Genomic DNA, 19,552 nt, shown 5'->3' on the forward strand with positions numbered 1-19,552 from the left:
GGGAATCGATGGCTTTTGCTTCCACAGGACTGGGACCCTCCCCCACAGGAAGCCCGGGCAGGGCAGGGGGTCAAATTTCCTTCAGACAGATCCTCAAGAGGCTTACTGCCAGGCTAATCCTTCTAGTGAAAGCACCTGGATGATTTAGATGCTCCCCAAAAGAAAGTGGGCAGCACGGGATCCCCTTCTCCCCACGCTGGAGGGCGTCTCCTGCTAAGGAGCCCTCAGCATCAGCGTCTTCGAAGAGTATCCCGTGAGACACAGAGGCCAGACTTCGAGAGTAGGTGGGGCGTCGGGCTGGGCACTGGGTCGGGTTCCCTTTGTCCACATCAGACTGTTTCCTTATGGGCCAGGCGCTGCGGTCCCCCAATCCTCCAGAACACTGTGTGTCCTGCTCCCACTGAGCCTGCTTTCTAAAGCATGAGTCACACCGAGTTCTGTGTGGAGCCGACCACAGGCCCCCCTTCCTATCAGAGCCATGGTTCTACATGTGTGGGCCTGGGACGCCACAGTGGCATTCTCTGGGAGGTTAGAACGCAGCTTCTGGACCACCCCCGGGCTAGAGGATCAGACGCTCGGGGCGGAGCTGTGACCCAGGTTGGTCAGGCCCCATCCGGGACGGGACGCTGAAGCTGCTCCCGAGTGAGGACCGTGTGTCTCAGGGGTGTGAGACTCGCACAATGGACGGGCTGGAAGAAAGAACAGAGGCCCCTGGACTGGACTGTGGGGTGGAAGGGGCTGGGGAGGACTCTTGCACCCACAAGGGACCTCTTGGGACCTTTCACTAGGTGGCTTCCACCTGTAAGCAGACATGCCCTGCTCCCTCAGCCAAGTGGCAGTGGGAAGGACCAATGGAGCACACTTCACAGTCACACCACAGGGGTGACACCCCCATGCGGTCCCACCAAGTGCCACCCTGACCGATGGCTTCAGCCCACAGGGGCTCTCTCACCTGCTGGTGGAAGCCATAGCTGCAGTCTCACTTGTACAAGGGGAACACACACCGGGAGCCTTCTCAAGGGCGTGCAGAGTCCGACACCTACACCTCATGCATCTAGACTGGGTCCCTGGGTCTCAGGGCTGCTGCGGGGCAGGGCCAGTGTCTGCCTGCCCCCAGGAGTCGCGCCCCTCATTTGGGTGCTGTCCCGGCGTGTCGGGGCAGTGCCCCTGGGAAGAGAAGCTTTCTGTTGGAAGGCAGCCTGCTGACCTTCCAGGACGGCCATCTCTGCCCCTTGAAACACTGTCGGCCGGTTCCTAAAATGCTCCCGCCCTCCCCGTGCCCAAAGCCCCCGTGTGCTCGTGTTGGAACCTCAATACCAGTTGGCACTTTCAACTTTATTTTCCACATCCTGGCAGCAGAAACGTGTACATGTGCACACGTAGGTATGTGGTGTATGTGCATGTGGTGTGTACCCACCCACGTGCACACATATGTGCACCCACGTGCACATGTGTGTGGTTATTTCAGGAACATCTGAATGATGGGCAGGGCCGCGAGGTGCAGGAAGTGTTCTATATGTAGCCCCCTTAACCACGTTGGCATTTTGGGGTGCTTTAAAATGCAGCTCCCTTGGGTAGAGGCGCGAGGCTTCCTGCAGAGGCCTCAGGCACTGCCGCTCACCCTTGTCCAGCAGGGCGGCCTCTACACCCATCACTGAGCAGCTTCCAGGACAGGCCGGCCGGCCAAGGGAAGGACAGCCTGTGGTCTGAGTGCTCAGGCCGCCGGGGCCTCGGCTCCAAAGGGGTTGGGTGCTTCACACCCCAGGAAAGGCTTGAAGGAAAGCATAAAGCCCTCCTGCCTGCTTGGGAGGGAGGCTGAGGCCGCACGGGACGGCAGTTAGCACAGGCCTTGAGCAGCTTATGGGAAGGAGGTTTCTACTGAGGAAGGTGTGTTTTGAGGACTATTAGAAGGTTCTCCCATTGCCGAAGTTAGGGGCTACTCTGGGTGGGCTGCACCTGAAATTCCGTGACAATGTTTGGAGTCCTAGTTGTACAAAGGTGGAGGCAAAAACTAATTCGGGTGTGGGGATGTCTACTTAAAGAGAGACCTGGGGCACCAGGAGGGAGGGCAGGCGCCAGGGTTTCCAGAGCCACAGGGGTTCCAAGAGCAGTGACTGCAGACTTAGAATCAAGTGGGCAACCTCTTCCTCAAGTCTGACCTTTGAGGGGCTTCACGCTGAGGAACTGGATGTTTCCAACCATTTCCTAAGTGATCCGTTACCTTCCTACCCTAGTTTGGCTTGGCTCGGGGGAGAGGGGGCATGGCCAGAAAGAGGACGCCCCAGACTGGGCAGCAGGCTCACCTCTTCTCTCTCCTTCTGTTCCAGGGCTCGGCTCCCATCCTGGTAGCCATGGTGATCTTGCTAAACATCGGAGTCGCCATTTTGTTTATTAACTTTTTCATCTGATGAGATTGTCACGTTAGCAAAAACAACCGTTGGTGTACAAAAGGGGGACGTTAAAAGCAAAACAACAAAAAGGGAAGGATCATAACTCGGACAGCCCCACAGCTACTTCCGAGTCTTTTCACAGAACAACACGATTGGTATTACTCACAGTTTGCCTTTTTTTCTGGGTAATGTTTTTTGGATTTTAGCCAAAATTCTTTGCTTGTATAACACTATGCTGTGTGGCATGGCAGAAGGAGGCCAGCACGCCGTCCCCTCCAGCTTGACATGGAAAGAAAAGGGATCCCAGCAAATCAGCGGCAAAAAAATTAAATCACCGTCATCACACTCCGCCTGGGACGTGGAAAAGGAGGCAGCCTGAGGAAGACCCTCCATCCCCCGAGTGTCCAGCTGTGCCCGGCCTGAAGGGAAGCATGCTGTGAGGCGTGACACAGAAGTGGGTTAACTCTGCTTTTCTTCTCTGTTCTGGAATAGGGGGTGACAAGAATGGGCATGAGGCAAGGGGACACGGGTGTCCCATGCCGGCTGGCGGCAGCCTAAGCCTCTTTCTATTTTAAATCTGTGCTGCATATTTAAGGAAGAAGAGCTGCCTTCTCTTCCTCGTCAAACAGATCACAACCCTGCCCTCCTCGGCACTGCCGCACGGCTTTCCTTGCAAGGCCGGCTCCCCACACAGTCTTAAAGCTAAGTCCTTATTTTTGCCGCCGTCCCTCCCCATTTTCCACCCTCCTACCAGACCCCGGGGGAGCTGTGCTGCAGAAGCCCAAGGCTGGTGCTGGAGGGCAGGGAACAGTGCGAGGGCCCCCGGGCTCTGAGCATGTGGCATTCCTGCACTTACTGTGCAAGACGTGTATCCAGACTCCAGTGTCCCTGTCAGGTGTCTGTGGCAATGACGGCCCTTACATGACATCATCTTCTTTCACTGTCCTTAAGCCCATGGGTTTCACATCTTTGTCTTGTGCCTGCGACTTCCCCCCCACCCCCACATGCACAATCCTTCTAGATGCCTCATTCATTCTCCAAATCTGGTCTGGTCCCAGGACAGGAGTGTGGTTGAAACCCAGTGGCTTGAAAATTCCTGAGAAATCACTGCATATCCATCTCCCTCAAAATATACAACGTAACTTGTTTCAGTCAAACGAAAACAGGTTCCTGGTGTTTCTGCCTTCTCTACCAGCGTTGCTCTGTCATCCAAACAAAAGAACAAGGTTCCAGAATGTCTGGGTGCCCCGTGGTCCTAGCTATGGAGCCAGCCCCAGCCAGCTTGTATAGGCGTGTCTGTGGGGGCATGGGCACGTCCATCTGTGGGTCCCCCTGAGCTCACGCCTGGAAGGTCCTTACAGTAAGTTCCCACAGTCATCCTGGGTACAGCCCGTCTATGACTCTGCCTTGCTTTGCTTATGTTTAGCTGTTTCTCTGCTACCTTTCAAGCAGATTTCTTTACTACACTGCACTGGATTGCTATATTTTTAACCAGAAATAAACTAAAGATTAGAGCATGTTCCAGTTAAATTCAGTTTTATTTTTTTTCCGTTATACATTCACTCCCCTTTCCTTCTCACAGTTTGGTTTAGGTTGGGGTCTTTTTTGGGGGAGTGGGGACATGGGAGAGGGAGGGAGGATCCGTAGGAAATACATTTCTGATAATGTTGCTTTCTAAAGGGGTATTACATCTTTTTGTACATCTTATTTTCCGTTCCTCTTTTTTAATATCGAGTGGTTGCTGCAGACCTGAAGTGAACCAAATAAAGATGCCTGCTCCTAGCAGCTCTAAGAATCATCCATGCTGGGATATGTGTTTTATAATTCTGTTTGCAACTCTTTGTACAGATTGTAGAGCCTTACTTTGTCCATTCCAAGAACTGCATGACAAACACGGTACCCACAAACGCAGGTGACATACATGCGATCACCACGAGGCGGTGAGATGCACGCAAGCCGCAGCACAGCGACACACCACTCCACAGAAGCAGCCGTGGTTTCAGGACTAGGGCTCTGCATCACTCACCTAGCTGCCAATCACACACGTGCAAAAAACCAAATCGGCACGCCGACATTCTGTCAGCACCTGCAGACGGAGCCACTTCCCTGGACTCCTGGTACACTCCAAGTGGATTCCACCAAGACCAGAACATACTGCTAGACTCCAGAAAGCTCATTTTTAATTGGTTTCCAAACAGTGTGATTAAAGACCAGGTTGCCTTGCCGGCTGCCTGCAGACCGGCGGAATGCTTTCAGCTCAGCCCCCTTGCTTTTCCCACCTGCCCAGAGCCTCAGGTTTCCCCGCCAGGTGCGCCAGTCACCTCCCTCCCGGGCCAGGTCAGCTGACCTGCTTTGCTCAGGCGCTCCTGGTGGATGTGCGGGTGCTGAGCTCCACAAGGACATGCGGGAATGTGGGGAGAACATCTGTGTCATGGCTGGCCCCCAGTGGTGCCCAGCGAGCGCTGACAAGTTTTAATTACTCCCAGAACAACCTCGTGAGAGTCACTTCTCCCCCGACATGCTCTTGATGTGAAAACCGGAGGCAGAGAAATTGAGTTACTGGAGATACTGGGCCAGAGCCATGGAGAGGAGGGGGACAGGTCACCACCACCCCATGTGCACTTTTCCCTACCCACCCAAAGCTGGGAACCTACACTCACACCTTACCCTAAAATCACTGGGAACGACGCTGCCTTCTAAGGTCACCAGGAGACAGTCAGTGGCTGTGGCTCACCCATTCCATTGACCACAAAAGTGAGGAGCCTTGTGCATTGGATTTACTTGTGCTTTTTAAAGTCTGCTTAGTGCTTGGATAATTCAGGCCCCTGAAAAATTCTCTTTATCCATCCTTCTGAACTGTTAAGTTTTGTAATCGTTAGCACACAGGATTCCCAAAGACAGAGATCAGGTATGCAATACACAAGCCGAAAGAGCTGAAAAGGAAGATGATGTCAACACAGAAAAGTTCAGTGCAGCCACAAAAATGCAAAGGCTGTTGCGGGAACCATTGGAGGAGATGGAGGGGTCACCGAAATGCAAGGGCTCTGACTCACTTTCCTAAGAAGTCCACAACCACATCTAACCACCAATACTCACTTTGAAACGCCACAGTGTGGGGTGTGAGCAAACACCTACCGTGTCTCCCCGAAAATAAGACCTAGCCGGACAATCAGCTCTAATGCGTCTTTTGGAGCAAAAATTAATATAACACCTGGTCTTATTTTACTATAAGACCGGGTCTTTAATATAACATAATACCCGGTCTTATGTTAATTTTTGCTCCAAAAGACGCATTACAGCTGATTGTTCGGCGCTAGGTCTTATTTTCGGGGAAACACGGTACATGGCAGGATGACAGGCTTTTTCCTGCATGCACTAAACCCAGGATAAGCATGAGGAACACAAGTCGGGGCTCACCCGTCCACGTCTCAGGGCCTGTCTGAAGCCCAGAGCACACAAATAAATGGGGCAGCCCTGTGTCCTGGCAGACACCTGAGGTCCCAGCCTGGTCACGAAAGTGGTCCCTTCACTTTCAAAAGAGTCCCAGTTTGGGTAGTAAGTTCCATGGCCAACCCACTTACAAACCAAAGGGTGTTACTGAGAGCCAAGTGGAGGGGTTCAGATACCAAGCCCCAGACATTAAGGACTTATTAAAAGTGGATGAATACCTGGGGGAGTGAATGAAACAGAGTTTCTGTTTTTTGCATTTTCTTAGTTTGGGTTTTTGATGATCCCGGAAAGACATATAAGCATCTAGAATCAGCGCCAGTGTCATGCCTCTGGGCAGGGTGTTCCCTCCCTAAGAGGCCTGGTGGGTGCTCTCAGAGACACCCATGGCGGCCTCCTCCACGGCCAGCTGCTTATTTCATTTTCACGTGAATAACAAGACACTTCTCAGAACTAAGGGTAGGAGAGCAACCTCTTTCCTAGATTACATTCAGTTTCTTTAACTCTTACAGGTCTTGCCTTCCAATTTCTCTTGCCTTTGGTCTCAGAAACTTAACATACAGGTGCCTACTAGACTTGAAGACATCTGTTTCCATAGCTGAATGGGCTGCCTGAGCTCTGCAATCAACTGACAGTACCGAGAATAGCTGAGGCACCCCTTACGGTTTCACGATAGTGAGTAAACACCACGACAGTCATTTTCAATCTTGCCTAGGAAAAGGATTTGCTCTTAGTAAAGCATAAGTAAAGCAATAGGATCAAGATTCCAGATAAGTAGAAGGTGTGCGGGTGAAGCTCTGACGGTGGGTAAGCTCAAGGTGCCTGTTCAGTTTTGTTCTCTTGCCCGGGGCTGGCCACTTGTCAGGCGAGACCATCGTAAACAAAGACGGGGAAAAACGATCTGTCCCAAGTGCCAAGAAGTGTCCCTAATTGAGCCTTAAAAGCAGCAAGAAAAAGTGCAGTTGCCTTTGTTCGAAAACAAAACAACAAAGAAAACCGAAGCTGAAGCTGTATTTTACCTGTTTATATCCATACGCCCGGACAAGGCGAGCTCCAGAATATACAGGATATCGGAAAGCTACGGGAATGCAAGGGTCGCAGCCACTGAAACACGTAGGGGTCCGCCCTTACGGCGGAAGTTAGAGGGGGAGATGCCCGGAACCTAGAGACAAATGCAGAAGGGAGACCACAGCGTAGTGCGGGGCTCAGAACAGGAACACCCCTGCTTTGAAAGATGGCTAAACGTTCTCCAAAACTGTAGCCCACGGGTAGGAACAAACACCGTTTTTGGAGTTTGTTCCCGCGTGAACCCCAACATGGAAGTGCCTGAGACAGAAATGTGCAAACACGTCCATCCCTAAACCTCAGAGAAGCAGGCAGCCGCACCAGGGGCAGACCAAGGTGTGGACGTGAACTTGCCGCGGGCAAGTCGGGTGCAGTGGGCCCAGATCAGGGGTTTGGGGGACAGTGAGCAGGGCAGGGTGAAAGCAGCAGACCTCACACACCTACCTCAGTTCCGTCTGCCCAACCCTCCCCACTGTGTAAGACACACACCCCCTACGGGGTGCCGGGGCCATGGGCAGAGGCCCTACACCTTGCACGCCGGTCATCACATCTGCACACACCCTCTCCAATGCCCTCCCATCATGTTTGTGCCACACATGGAAGCAGGTCTCCAGCTGTGCCACCACTGCTAGGTGACATGGTGACAGCGGCAGTCCACACCCATGGAGGGCAGGAGGCCCCAAGGAATGGTCAGGACCGGTCTTGGCTGTACCTTTGCTCCCCCCACCCTGCTGGCAGTACCCGCCTCAGTAATTCATACACACCCGCCTGGAAGGTCAGACAGACACCAGAGCTGCTTCCTTAGAGATCAGCACTCTACATACCCAAGGCAGGTGAGCGAAGTTCTAGTCCCTCAACATCAGAGCACTGATCACAAGAGCGCTTACACAGCCCACGCAGTTCTTTCTCTGTAAATCTCAATTCCAACGGGGCAGACACACTATGCACCCACTGACCTTCCATGAATGACAGGACCCGAGCTCCTTGCTCTGGGCCTCTGAGTGAGCCTGCCCACGGCCACGCCCAGAGCAGCATGGCCTGCACCCCCCCACCCCCACCCCCACTTGGCCCTCACGCACAAGCACACTCGTGCCCCTGACAGCTCATCTGCTGGTGCCTCCGCGACACTGAGCTAAACCTGACAAAATTATCCCGTGGGACCTGCTTATTGGCACCATGCACCTTTTCCAAAGAAACGCCATCCGGTGTAGCCTGACCGACATAAAACCCACACACCCTCACGTTCACGTGAGCAGCGTGTGAAACTCGTCTTCACTCTAGACATGAAACCACTAACCCTGACGGAGAGGCCTTTATGTGAATGAACTCCAACACAAATGGGTCTCAATCTGCATTTTCTTTTGTCCCTTTTTTTCCTGGTGCATGTAAACTGTTTGCTAATGCTGTGCAATCACTTTGTGCATTGACAAAAGGGAACGTTGACTATGTTCTCATTTTTCGTATCGATGGAGCAGCTAAAAACATTACCTCGGCCTTTTTTTTTCTTTTAGCTGGAAAAATAGCTTGGTAACTTACAAAATGAAAATAAAATAATTTTCTTTAATGAATGTAACTGTTTAAATCATACCATGACTGTACATTTCACTATCTAAGAAGCAAGGGACACTGTTGACATTAAAGAAAAACACTCTGCTCCTTTCAGTGACAATCAGCGTCACGTGAAACTTGCATCATCTCATTATGAAGCAGGGTCTTTACTGCAAGCTCCTTCTGTTGACAAAATTTCAGGATGGATCACTGCAACTTACGGAACCGAGCTTACATTATCCAACAGTGTCCCTGTCATCTTTGGAGGACTTTATAATTTTCTGAGCAGGAAAGCTCCGGGGGCACGAATCTGAAATGTGCCCCCCACCTTTCCGTGCCAGCATTTCCTGTGTGATTAGAACGTCCCCTCATCCACCATCTGGAGCCCAGATTCCTCACCGAAAACTGAGTGCCTAAGGTTTCAGGTCCCCTACTCCGCCCAGGGCTCCTCCCTCAGCCAGCCAATTGCCCCAAGGACCTCAGTGTGGTTCTTCTAAACCTATTTTAATTTTCTTAAACTTCAACGTCTGTTTTTCATGGGACAGTTACTAAGTATCTACCTTTCCCATTAGAATTGCTCTGCTCAGAATCCTTCCCTGACTCACTGGGATCTCTCCAGACCCAGCTGCAAGGCCGAGACCTCCTTCCCTACACCGAGGCCCACGGTCCCCTCCCCACACAAGGCTCCTGCGCTCAACATGCCCATCTTCGGTGACAGCTTCCATGGTGGCTCCTTAGCCCTTGATGGCTGACATCCAGTGGAGGGACTATTAGGACTGAGCTAAGAGAAACAACTGGCTTGAGCTGGGCTCGGGGAGCCCAGGTCCCAGCTGTTCTGGTCCGTGCCTCAGCTCCCCGCGGGGCACCATGGTCAGACCCCTGGTACCTGGAAGGCACTGCTGACGCTCTGTGGCCAAACAGAAACCATGACTATGACACACTCAGGCGCATCAGGGCCAGGAAGATGAGACTGATCTCTGCTGAGGAGCCACCTACACACAGCTTGCTTCCTGACTTAAAGCACCTGGGACAACAGTAGTTACTAGAAAGTTCCTTCAGTGAATGTGGGACTAAGCAATAGAGGGCAGATGGCTTTCAGGCTCACTAGAGCCAGCGCTGATCACTTTTCCTTCATGCTAGGGAACAATCGTCTCCTCGCTGCCATAATCCTCTGACACAACCAACACTTTGTCACTTTCTCACTGCAAAACACTTGAGGGGCTTCTAAGTGTGAATTTCTCAGGAGCTCACCCGAGCCAGCTCCTAACCTCGCGCGGGGCAGCTTCTTGAGGGCTCCCTCTCAGCCCAAGTAGGACGACCCTGAACAGGCTAACTTTCACCATCAGGCCCCCCCAGTACCTGGTCCCCCAATGTACTTCTATTGTCACCTAGCCACCGACTTCCTTGCACCAACATAGTAAAAAAACCAGACGTCAAATTGCAATAAGCACCACTGCCGCATCTTACAAAAACAACACTTTGAATGAACACATCCAAGCTTAACTGGGAGTTCCCTTAATTCTTACTCAAGCCAACTCAACCCCAAGGTAGTCACTGCCTTTGGCCAACCTCTTCGAATTCCTAATGGCAGCCTGACCCAGACAAGCAGCTCAGCCGCTCCTGCAAGTGGGGAGAACAGAGGACTTGCCACATTCAAAGCCCCACGGAAACTTCCCAGGAGCTCTGGTGAGGTGTCCGCAGGGCTGATGTGGTCAGTTGATGGGCAGCAGTCAGAGAAAGGGGTAGAACCCACCAAGCAGGTGGGTATTAAGTGGGGTGCTTACCAATGACTACCAGCAAACTGAGGAGCATCATGATGGGGTGCACCATCACAGGGCCCCTCGCTGACCGGAACACAGCCCTTCCCCAGCTGTCCCGGCTCCAGCGACGCAGGGATGGAGGCCCCCGGGGCTTCGTACTGGCCATTCATGGCCGCGGTGGCTGTCGGGGCATCAAGAGCATTCAGTTCAGCAAACCAGTCACCAACAGACAGAAGGGTGGCAGGGCATTGGCCACTGCGCCCGGGGGACCATGTGGTCCTGTGTTGCATTTCTACCTCCCCAGCTGCCGCACAAGGAAAGTACACTGTTACTGGTGTGTTAATCACAGCAATTAGGCAGCAGAGAAGTTCCTCTTCGGGAAGCTTAGTTATTTAATCCCCGTGGGCTCTGACTGGCCTCTTTACTCAAACTGCATCTTGAGCAACAGCCCCATGGACATGACAGCAAAATGGATACTTGTTTGTATTCTTATTTCTTCTTCAGGGGCTCTCTCTTTCAACTTGGTTGATTAAAAGTATCTTCTTTCTTCAAATCTCATTAGTTATAGGCTCCTCTGTAAGTAAATGGCCTCGATAACAGACAACTACATTGGAGTCAACAAGATCTTCCAGTTATTTCCCCCAAAGCTGCTGGAAAGCCTTAGCAGCTGCACGATCAAGCCTGGCGTGCTTACATCCCAGAAGCGGACAAAAGGCCTCGGGGGACCTCTGTGCGGTTCCGCCAGCCAGCTGTGGCATTCACCTGGCTTTTCACCCCTGCCCGAGGAGCTTCCAGCTGTACTCCACCCAGAATGTCAGAAAAAAACCCAGACTGCCCTGGCACCCGAGGGAAGCACCATGAGTTAAGAGCCTAACACCAGAGCGCCTCACCCTTCTACCTGGCACAGCCGTGCTAACCAGCCAGGTGACGTGCTGCCTAATACCCGCCTGGCCTCTCCCCGATGACAAGGGCTCCCGTGGGCACTGCCAGGCATTGCACCCAGAGGGAGGCTCCAACAGGCAGATATGGTGGGCAGGTTACTACAAGGGGAGAGCTTCCTATTTCTGATTAGCCTACGAGAGCCCATTTACCCTCTGGATCCCATTACAGAGCAAGGTGACACCCACCGAAGCTGGTGGGGGCCGAGCGCCATGAGAAGACAGGCAAGGTAAAGCGAGGGGCTGCTGCTGGGGCATGTTGGCCTCTGTCCCTGCACTGAGGCCTTCCCAGGCCCATGCCCTGCACTGCCGGAGGCAGGCATTCCCACTTTTTTTTTAACTTCCAGATAACGAAAGGGATAACACGTTCTAGGCAGTGAAGGGGATGGTGGCCCCATTACCAAATACTACATTCTCATTGTTGAAGATATTTAAGATGAAAAAATGTGCCAGGTGTAAATTCCAAGCCCAACTTTTGACCCCAAGTATATAAACGAAAAGTGGTCTCCTGCCATTTACCCTGGAGCAGACAGCAGCCCGTGTGTTAACACACAGACTGTCACTGTGACAGAACCTGCTCCCACACCAGGTGCTGGACAGAAATGCCACATGGGGATGGTGGCGGCCCTGCCCTCACACTTCTTCCTCCCTGTCACTATGCAAATGAGAATCTTGAGCCCCAAGAGAGAGGAGCACAGGATGGCTCCGCTGCTTCCTCCCCAACAAGGCTACAGGAGCAGTCCTGAGGCCTTGCGTCCACTCGATCACAAGCGAACTCCGAGCAAAGCCCAGAGCAGGGAAGGAACAGAACTGCCCAGCCAATAGCGACTTTTATTTTATAGACAATAGGGAAGCGTGTACAGGCTGCTCCTGATAATTTTTTAAAAATCAGAGATGATCTCCACAGTCAATGACGTGTGGTCGGTCAATCCGAACACTTGTCTCCAAGTTTTGCAGAAGGAACTCGCCCCACCCCCTGCCCCCAGGAGCAGAAATGGTCCGATTTTATCAGAACACAAACGTGCTTCCTGTGGGCATTTGCTGTTCAAAGTGCTGCCTGCTATGCAGGTCGCCTTGCCCTCAGGCTGGCCCTGCCCAGGTAAAGAGGCCCCACTTGGACCGTGGCGCATGCAGGAGCACAGAGACAACCTTTGCTGCGGCCTTGTTCCCAGTCCGGTTTATTTTAAACCACACCAGTGACGCTGAAGGAAGACCACCTCACTCAGTGTGCCTCCTGCCAGCCTGGCGGCTCATGCCGAGTCCTCAAAGAAAGCTTTCGCCATGGCCTGGGCTACCTTCAGCACTTTCTTGTCCTTTGCGTCAGGCCCAGCGCCATCCTGGGCAAGCCTCACCCAGTACTGCTCAGTCCTGGGCAGGTAGTCTGCGAACTGCTCTCCAGGCATCGCCAAGGGGTGCTGTGGCTCTTGTGTGGGGAAGGAGGAGAAGAAGAAACACATTCAGCAGAGGAAGGAGGGCTGAGGCCACCTGCTCGTTGTCTGACGAGTGAACGTGTGAGCACCCACGTCTCCAGACACAACCCTGGGAGGCCCTTCTTCCCTTTGCCAGAGAAACCACGACACTGCTCAAACAGCAAGCTGCTCCAACATACTCCAGACACAGGTGTTTAACACAAACACACACACACAACATAACAAAACTTCAGCCTGCCTCCAGAGCACATCTGCAAAGCAAAGCTTGGGGACACTCACCTGCGTCCTCCTCGCTGCTATCGTCCTCAGCCTCCTCAGCCTCCTCTCCGCCCTCAGCGCCCTCGCCCGCACTACTGGCCTCTGAGTCGCTCTCTTCCAGCCACTCCTGAGTTTCTTTAGAGCAAAATGAACAGCCATAGGTCAGTGCGCCCAGAGCCAGGGGCACCGAGAGCTGGCGCTCCTGAGAACCCCACCTTCTCACTAGAGAAATGCGCAAGGAAAGCGAGGCCCCCGACTCCAACGCGGCTGGATGCTCCAGGAAAACGCATGGTTTCCCCTGGGTCTTGGCAGGGATGGCGAGCGGGAGATCGGTGAAACCAGAAAGCCCATCTCAGAGTTTTCTCCTGCTGCCCAGCTGTGACCTCGCTCCACTAGAAGACAGGAACCAATCTCACAGCCGCCGCTTTGTCCTTTTCCTAAAATGTGTGGATTTTAACTTTATTTTTAGTCTCCGATGTTACAGAAATGAGCAGCGACTTAGTGGCAGCCTGTGATACAATGTGAAAGTGAGGAGTGAAGGAACACAGCAGCGTGGATCGGAGAGCACACGGGGCCCAGAGGGTCAGGTCGCAGGCTGGAGGGGCTGCCTGGTCTGCTCGTGTGCACACCGCAGGCTGCGACAACCGGAAGAAGTCACAGGGAAAATCGGCTTTGCAACTATGCGCCTCCAGGCAGCTCCGGGTAGGTTCGAGGCTCACATGAGTGGTGCCCAGGGTGAGCCCGTGACCTGTGAGGTAAGCAGCCTCGCTGCCCTGAGTCCCCGGAGCAGGACAGGTGCACACAGGTGCCCCCTCCCCATGACGGGGCGTCCCCTCCTGCCAACGGCCAGAGGCCGTTGCACAGAGGTGACAGCACACACGCAGCCAGCCCACAGACACAGGGTACACCTGGGTGACACTTGGGGCCAGACGCGATGAAGATTCTTTCTGGACCCTCACCCCTACCTGAGGAGGGGCTTACACAGCGCAGCTCACCTGGATCGGCCTCCACCAGAACCGTCCACTCCTCCATCTTATGCAGATCGAGGCAGTACAAGTCGCTGAGGGTGACCTGGCGATCGCCGGCCTCAAACATGCCCCCATAGAGGTAGAGGCGGCCGTGCTTCACGGCCAGCATGGCGTTGGAGCGGGGGCACGGCTCCACCACAGGGCCACCCGCTTCCTCGGGGCTGTCGTCCTCATCTGACTGTGGCTGTCCAGCTGGGCCTGGGGCAGTGAGCAGCTGCTTAATGGTGACCACAGTCCCATCCTCTGCGACCACCTCTTTAACCACTTCCAGGGGTGCCTGGGTGCTGACCCCCTCAGACTCCGGCTTGTTGGCACCTTCGGGCTCCACTTTCATGCCCCGCCTGCGCTTCCTCTTCTCTGACTTGGGTCCCTATCGACAAAAACAGGGCAGCACACGTCAGCAGCACACAGAAGGCACTGCACAGGGGCGGCCTCTACAGTCCAGAGTGCACAGGGAGCGCCACCCACCCCAGGCGCTGGGCAAACAGCTGGTGGGCCACTCCCCTCATCCACCTGCCAGGGCGGCCCCTCAGAGACCACAGCCTCTGCCCACTGTCACCCCTCAGAGAAGGTGGAAAAGGGTGGCAAGCCTAGAAACAAACCCTCTTGCTCACCCGACTCCCAGCAGAGGCACCAAGGCCCTTCAACCAGAGCTTAGCCTCTGCCACAAAGAGCGGCCACCCTCCCTCAGCCTCGGGCCCTGTTTCTGAGGCCACTGACTTGCCCTCATCAGCACACTGAGCCCCGAAGCCCCTCAGGTCCCCCTGCCTTTCTGGGGCTGGTGCCACAGCAGGGACAGAGGTGACCAAGTCCCTGCTTACAGAGACAGCTCAGAGGCAGAGGGACCTGGGAGCCAGCGTGTCTCAACACCTGGCCTGGAAAGCAGAACCGGCTGGCACGACAAAGGTGAGAGCCAGGTGCCCTGCGTCAGGCTACGTGTCTGGCGCACAAACTATCGTGCCAATGCCATCAGAGCCCAAGTCTACCTTCAGCTGTCCTGCAAACCAGCGGTTCTTGGTGGTGTCGTAGAAATGCAGGTCATTGAGGAAGTCACCCTCCAGGCTCTCCTCCTCTTCCTCATCACAGACCCCACCGAAGAGCAGTGTCTGATGGTTGGGGGCCATGGCCACTGAGAAGCCAGACCTGGGAGTGGGCTTAGCACCTGAAGGGTTAATCCGAGTCCACACCCATTTGCCTGTCACGGGAGAGCAGAAGCTAGGGTAAGAAGGGTACCAAGAACCAGCCAAGGGCACAAGTGTGCCCAGTCCCCTCAGTGACTAGGATAGATGAAAAATGCAAGACTGTAGGTGCAAGAATACCAAGTTCACTCATTTGGCTCCCTCTCCAGAAAAACAGAACATGATTCAACCCCCCACCCCCCACGTTTCGTCTTTGTCCTTAACGTTGTTTGCACTGGACTACCTTTTTTTCACAAACCCTCAAACGCCGCATCCTAGGAACACGTTCCAGCTGTGGATGGAGGCAGGGATGAGACAAGGCGTGGAGGTGGGCACGCCCAGTTCTAGGAGAAGTCCACGCTGCCCCCTGACCCCCATGAGGAGCCCCGCTCCATTGTCCCTTCTTCCTGCACAGGCTGCGCTGTCACCCTGCATGCCACAGGCTCTTCTGCAGGCCACACCACTTTCTGTCCTTCCCTCTGGCTTGTGCCTAATTTCTGTGCTCACCCTCAAAATGCAACCTAGCGTAAACGCGGGGGAAAGTTTCCCACCATATTTAGAAAAAAGAACCGAGATTTTTTTCCCCTTAATGGACATTAAAAAAGCTTAGCAGCAGCAGCAGCAAGGGGCCAACATTATGCTGTGTTCTGCCCAAATACTGTCCACTGGCACACAGCGCAAGTGCACCTCCAGGCCACACCCTGTGAGCCATGAGGCCAGTCCGCTACCATCAGCATTTTAATGTTTTAAGGAAACAGGAAAGAATAGCCGTCAGAGTGCCCTGCATGTAGCCAGGTAAAACACACTTGTACTACACGTGCACACAAGCATGCACCAGCTTATAACGCCTCATGTCCTTCCTACTGGGGTGGGGGGCGAAGGCCTGATGGCCACAATGCAAGGCACAGCACACAGGCACGGGGTCCTCCTGTCTAGAACGTGGTCCAGATTTCCAGTTCAAGCCCACTGATGTGTAAAAGGGGCAAGTTCTTTCATGGCTCTAAAGCTGAGTTCCCACTTGGAAACGCAGAAGCCCTTCCTCACCGGTCACGCAATGCAATGCAGTATGGTTGGCACCTGAGAGATGCCTGGCTTAAAGAATGTTAGTGTGGGGAACAAGATAAACTTATTCTGCACAACTGTCCCTCATTTTGCAGAAGACAGATCTCACTGGGAGGTGAAAACACTTGATGGAGGTCGCGAAGCTGACCCAGATGGGGCTGACCCCGAGGTCTACTCCTGTCTTCTCATGGCAAGACGGGCGTCACGCAAAGGAAGCGCAACCTTGCTTTTTGTGAAGGAGCTTTACAAAGTGAACACTGGGGATGTCTGCACCACAGTAAGCATTCCAGAAATCTGTATCTTAACATCTGTATCTTACTTAGCAAAAATAAGTAAGAGAAATGACCAGAAAGCTGTGGCTCCTGCTCTCTACAAAGGGGTTAGTTCATGGATGGACATGTGCTTTCAAGCCAGTCCGTCCTGAACTCCCCCAGAGCACGAACACTCCTCAGCTACTTCCGCTGCTCACACAGGCAGACACTCAGGGCTGCTGATGGGAGTGTCTGGCCTGGCCTGCTTGGGGCACGGTGGGCTAGCCCACAGCTCCAGGCAGCAGGTAGGGGGCTGACCACAGACCCCACATCCACAGGGGAGGCTGGGCTTGTTTCCTGCCCTGCTTTCGCAGCCACACACAGACCACCCACAGGCCGGTCCTCTCTCACAGCGCAAGTACCTTCTCTTCCTTCTTCAAACTTCAGCAGGAACATATCTGCATGCTGGGTGCCTTTGTCCACATCTTTCTTGACTCTCTGCAGAAAGAAAAGGCGAGTTGTGTTGAGATGAGCTGGGCGCCACTTAACAACAGCCAGGAGCAACCCCTCAAGCTCCTGCTCTCATTTCTCGTGGAGGTGGAGCCCTGTCTCGTAGACCAACCCCAGAGAAAAGCTGAAATACGACAGGTTGAATGCTGACCTCATCTGAACAGATATAACAAAAGGTTTGGTCTAACTTACTAAGAATAGATTTACAATTTTAAAAACCCGCCATTCTAACCACCGCAGTCATGCTAGAAACACTCTAGTGCTCTCTCTTACTGAGAGCTTCCTCCGGCCTCTGCAGCAGTCCTATTTTAGGTGGAGGGGGGCTCTACAGGAGACCCCCATGGGACCACTCATGATAATCACGCTGTAGCCATCCTTCATTTTCAGTTCCTGCGCATCCTCAGTTCCCATCACGTTTCATATCATGTGACTCCGGGTTCACTGCAAGGATCAAATTAATGCTCCAAGCAGAGGCCAGCCACTATCCATGTAAACATTTACTGAGCTCCTAAAACAACCAGCCCAGGTGCCTGAACCCCAAGTGTTCAGCTTCAAACCTGTATTGTTACCCAGCCAGACCAGACACCCCATTCTCCACAGCAACGTCTGCCAAGCCTCATGCCACAGCTATTACCCAAACATTAAAAGTATCTGGAAAGCTACAAGGAAAAATATTCTCCTGGGTGGAAGGATTTCAGCAAATCTTAACTTCTTTGCATTTGTCCATTAAATTCCCTATTTTTCATGAACTTTCAATTTCAGAATAGTTTTACATTTACAGGAAAATTCAGAAGGTAGTACCGAGGGTCCCCATATACCCCGTACCCAGTTTCCCCCTACAGTTCACATCTCACATGTGTGTGGCACATTTGCTACAGTTAATAAACCCATACTGACAAATTACTATTAACTGAAGGTCACGACCTCTTTATTCCGACCTCTTTAGTTTCCCCCTAATGTCCTTTTCTGTTCCAGGACACCATGTTACGTTTAGTCATCATGAGTCCTTAGGCTCCTCTGGGCCATGACAGTTTTTTAGACTCTCCTTGTTTTTGATGACCCTGACAGTTTTGAGGAGTGCAGGTCAGATGTTTTGTAAAATGTCCCCTCTACTGGGATTTGTCTGATGTTTTTCTCATGATTGGACACAGGGCTGTAGGTTTTTGGGTGGAGAATCCCCGAGATAAAGCACCCTCCCCATCACACCACGTCAGGGGTGCATGCTGTCACCATGACTTAGCACTGCTGGTGTCGACCTTCATCACCTGGTTGAAGTGTGTATGTCAGCCCCCGCCAACTTTCCACTGTCCTCATCAGAAGGACACCATTGTGACGGCCCGACTTCCAGAGAAAGGAGTCACGCTCCCCCTCTGGGAGGGTGCCCTTACCGACACAGTTCCTGTGGAATCCTGCACAGGTGATTTGTCTCTTCTCCCCGATTTAGCCATCCAATCATTCGATTTATGAGTGTGTGGACTCATGCTCATTTATGTTACATTGTGGGCTATACTCCAACACCGTTTCACTTACTTTGTTTTTCAAATGGCTCCAGCTTTGGCCACTAGGAACTCTCAGTTGGCTCCTGTGTCCCTTTGACACAGTCCATCAGTGTGGTTTCTTATAAACGCTTCCTGAGGGCCTGGCGCTACAAGATGCGCCAGACTCATCCTGCATATTTCTTGCCCCAGTCCTGGAATTGGCCGTGTCTCCAAGGAGCTCTGGTTCCTTTTTCTGGAGGTGGTGTTAGAAACCAAGATCTGGCCACCAGGGCACTCACTGCTGCTGGGGGCTGCTGCTTCCAGGCCGGCTCAGCCGACAGCCAGGAAATGCATGTGCACAATCCTTTCTCCTGTTAACTCATGAGTATGTGCTGTTTACCAGAAGGAGGGAAAAAAATCTCTTCTCTTTTTGGAAAACAAAACAAACAATCCAAGTGTCCATAGACTGGACATGTGACCTGAATGTCCTAAAACCAAGGGGGTTCAACATCAGTCATGTGCGTGGAGCAGCTGCAAATCTCAGGAAATGAAAACTGGTGCGTGCCGCTGGTTTTCCTTCTAGAAACATCTGCACAACGCAACTGCAATTTATGTATATTACAGTTATTAAGACTAGATAGTCTTCTCTTTTCCTAGCAGATTAACACAGAGGAAGCAATTACCACTTCCCTACCCCACACCCCCATCTAGACCAAAAGACCCAACATTCTCAGAAACTAAATTCACACCAAGAGGCCTGGCCTGCTGAGGAGACAGTAAATGAATTCAGTGACATCTCTATTTGTCATTAGAAACTCAGATCACAGCTGCGCTTCAGCCAACCTCTCTCCCAGCCTCCTCGTCGCCACTGCACCTGCCGACGTTAACTGTGCTGTTTTTCTGACAGCAGTGACTTCTTAGAACCAATAGGCTAAGAGAGGGATCTTTTATTCCATAACATTGAAATACGTCCCCTTTCAGGCTTCGTGAGCCTGAGGCCCTCCTAAGAAGGGCTACTGGCTCACCCAGGGCCGCAGCTTTCACAGAGTGCCCAGCCAGGAAGAGCTCTGGCTGGGGACCGCGGATGCCACGCCCTTCCGACTGGAGCTGAGTACTTGAGTAGCTAATGGGTCTGGACCCCCAAGAGCTTCCTAACGCCTCCTTCACAGCAGCTTCTTTTCTGGAAGTGTGACTTGCCCCAAAATCCAA

The 19,552-nt window shown here is 52.9% G+C and overlaps 2 protein-coding genes across 3 annotated transcripts in view; one reads left to right on the forward strand and one right to left on the reverse strand.

Moving 5' to 3' along the window:
• The window catches only part of JPH3 (junctophilin 3), a 79,877-nt gene extending 75,687 nt beyond the window's left edge, over nt 1-4,190 (forward strand). The window contains exon 5 of the mRNA XM_081032946.1: nt 2,328-4,190. Within this exon, the coding sequence (XP_080889072.1) occupies nt 2,328-2,408 (81 nt within the window). The 3' untranslated portion in view covers nt 2,409-4,190. The remainder of the gene's footprint in view (nt 1-2,327) is intronic.
• A 7,770-nt stretch (nt 4,191-11,960) lies between these two features.
• KLHDC4 (kelch domain containing 4) overlaps nt 11,961-19,552 on the reverse strand; it is a 41,589-nt gene continuing 33,997 nt past the window's right edge. The window contains exons 8-12 of one of the 2 annotated variants that reach the window (XM_081032947.1): nt 16,778-16,853; nt 14,851-15,059; nt 13,832-14,234; nt 12,858-12,971; nt 11,961-12,571 (exon numbers count right to left, since the gene is read on the reverse strand). In XM_081032947.1, the coding sequence (XP_080889073.1) occupies nt 12,399-12,571; nt 12,858-12,971; nt 13,832-14,234; nt 14,851-15,059; nt 16,778-16,853 (975 nt within the window). In that variant the 3' untranslated portion in view covers nt 11,961-12,398. The other variant, XM_081032948.1, reaches the window with a different exon arrangement.

Source organism: Rhinolophus hipposideros (genome assembly GCF_964194185.1).
Source record: "Rhinolophus hipposideros genome assembly, chromosome: 21".
Lineage (NCBI taxonomy): Eukaryota > Metazoa > Chordata > Mammalia > Chiroptera > Rhinolophidae > Rhinolophus > Rhinolophus hipposideros.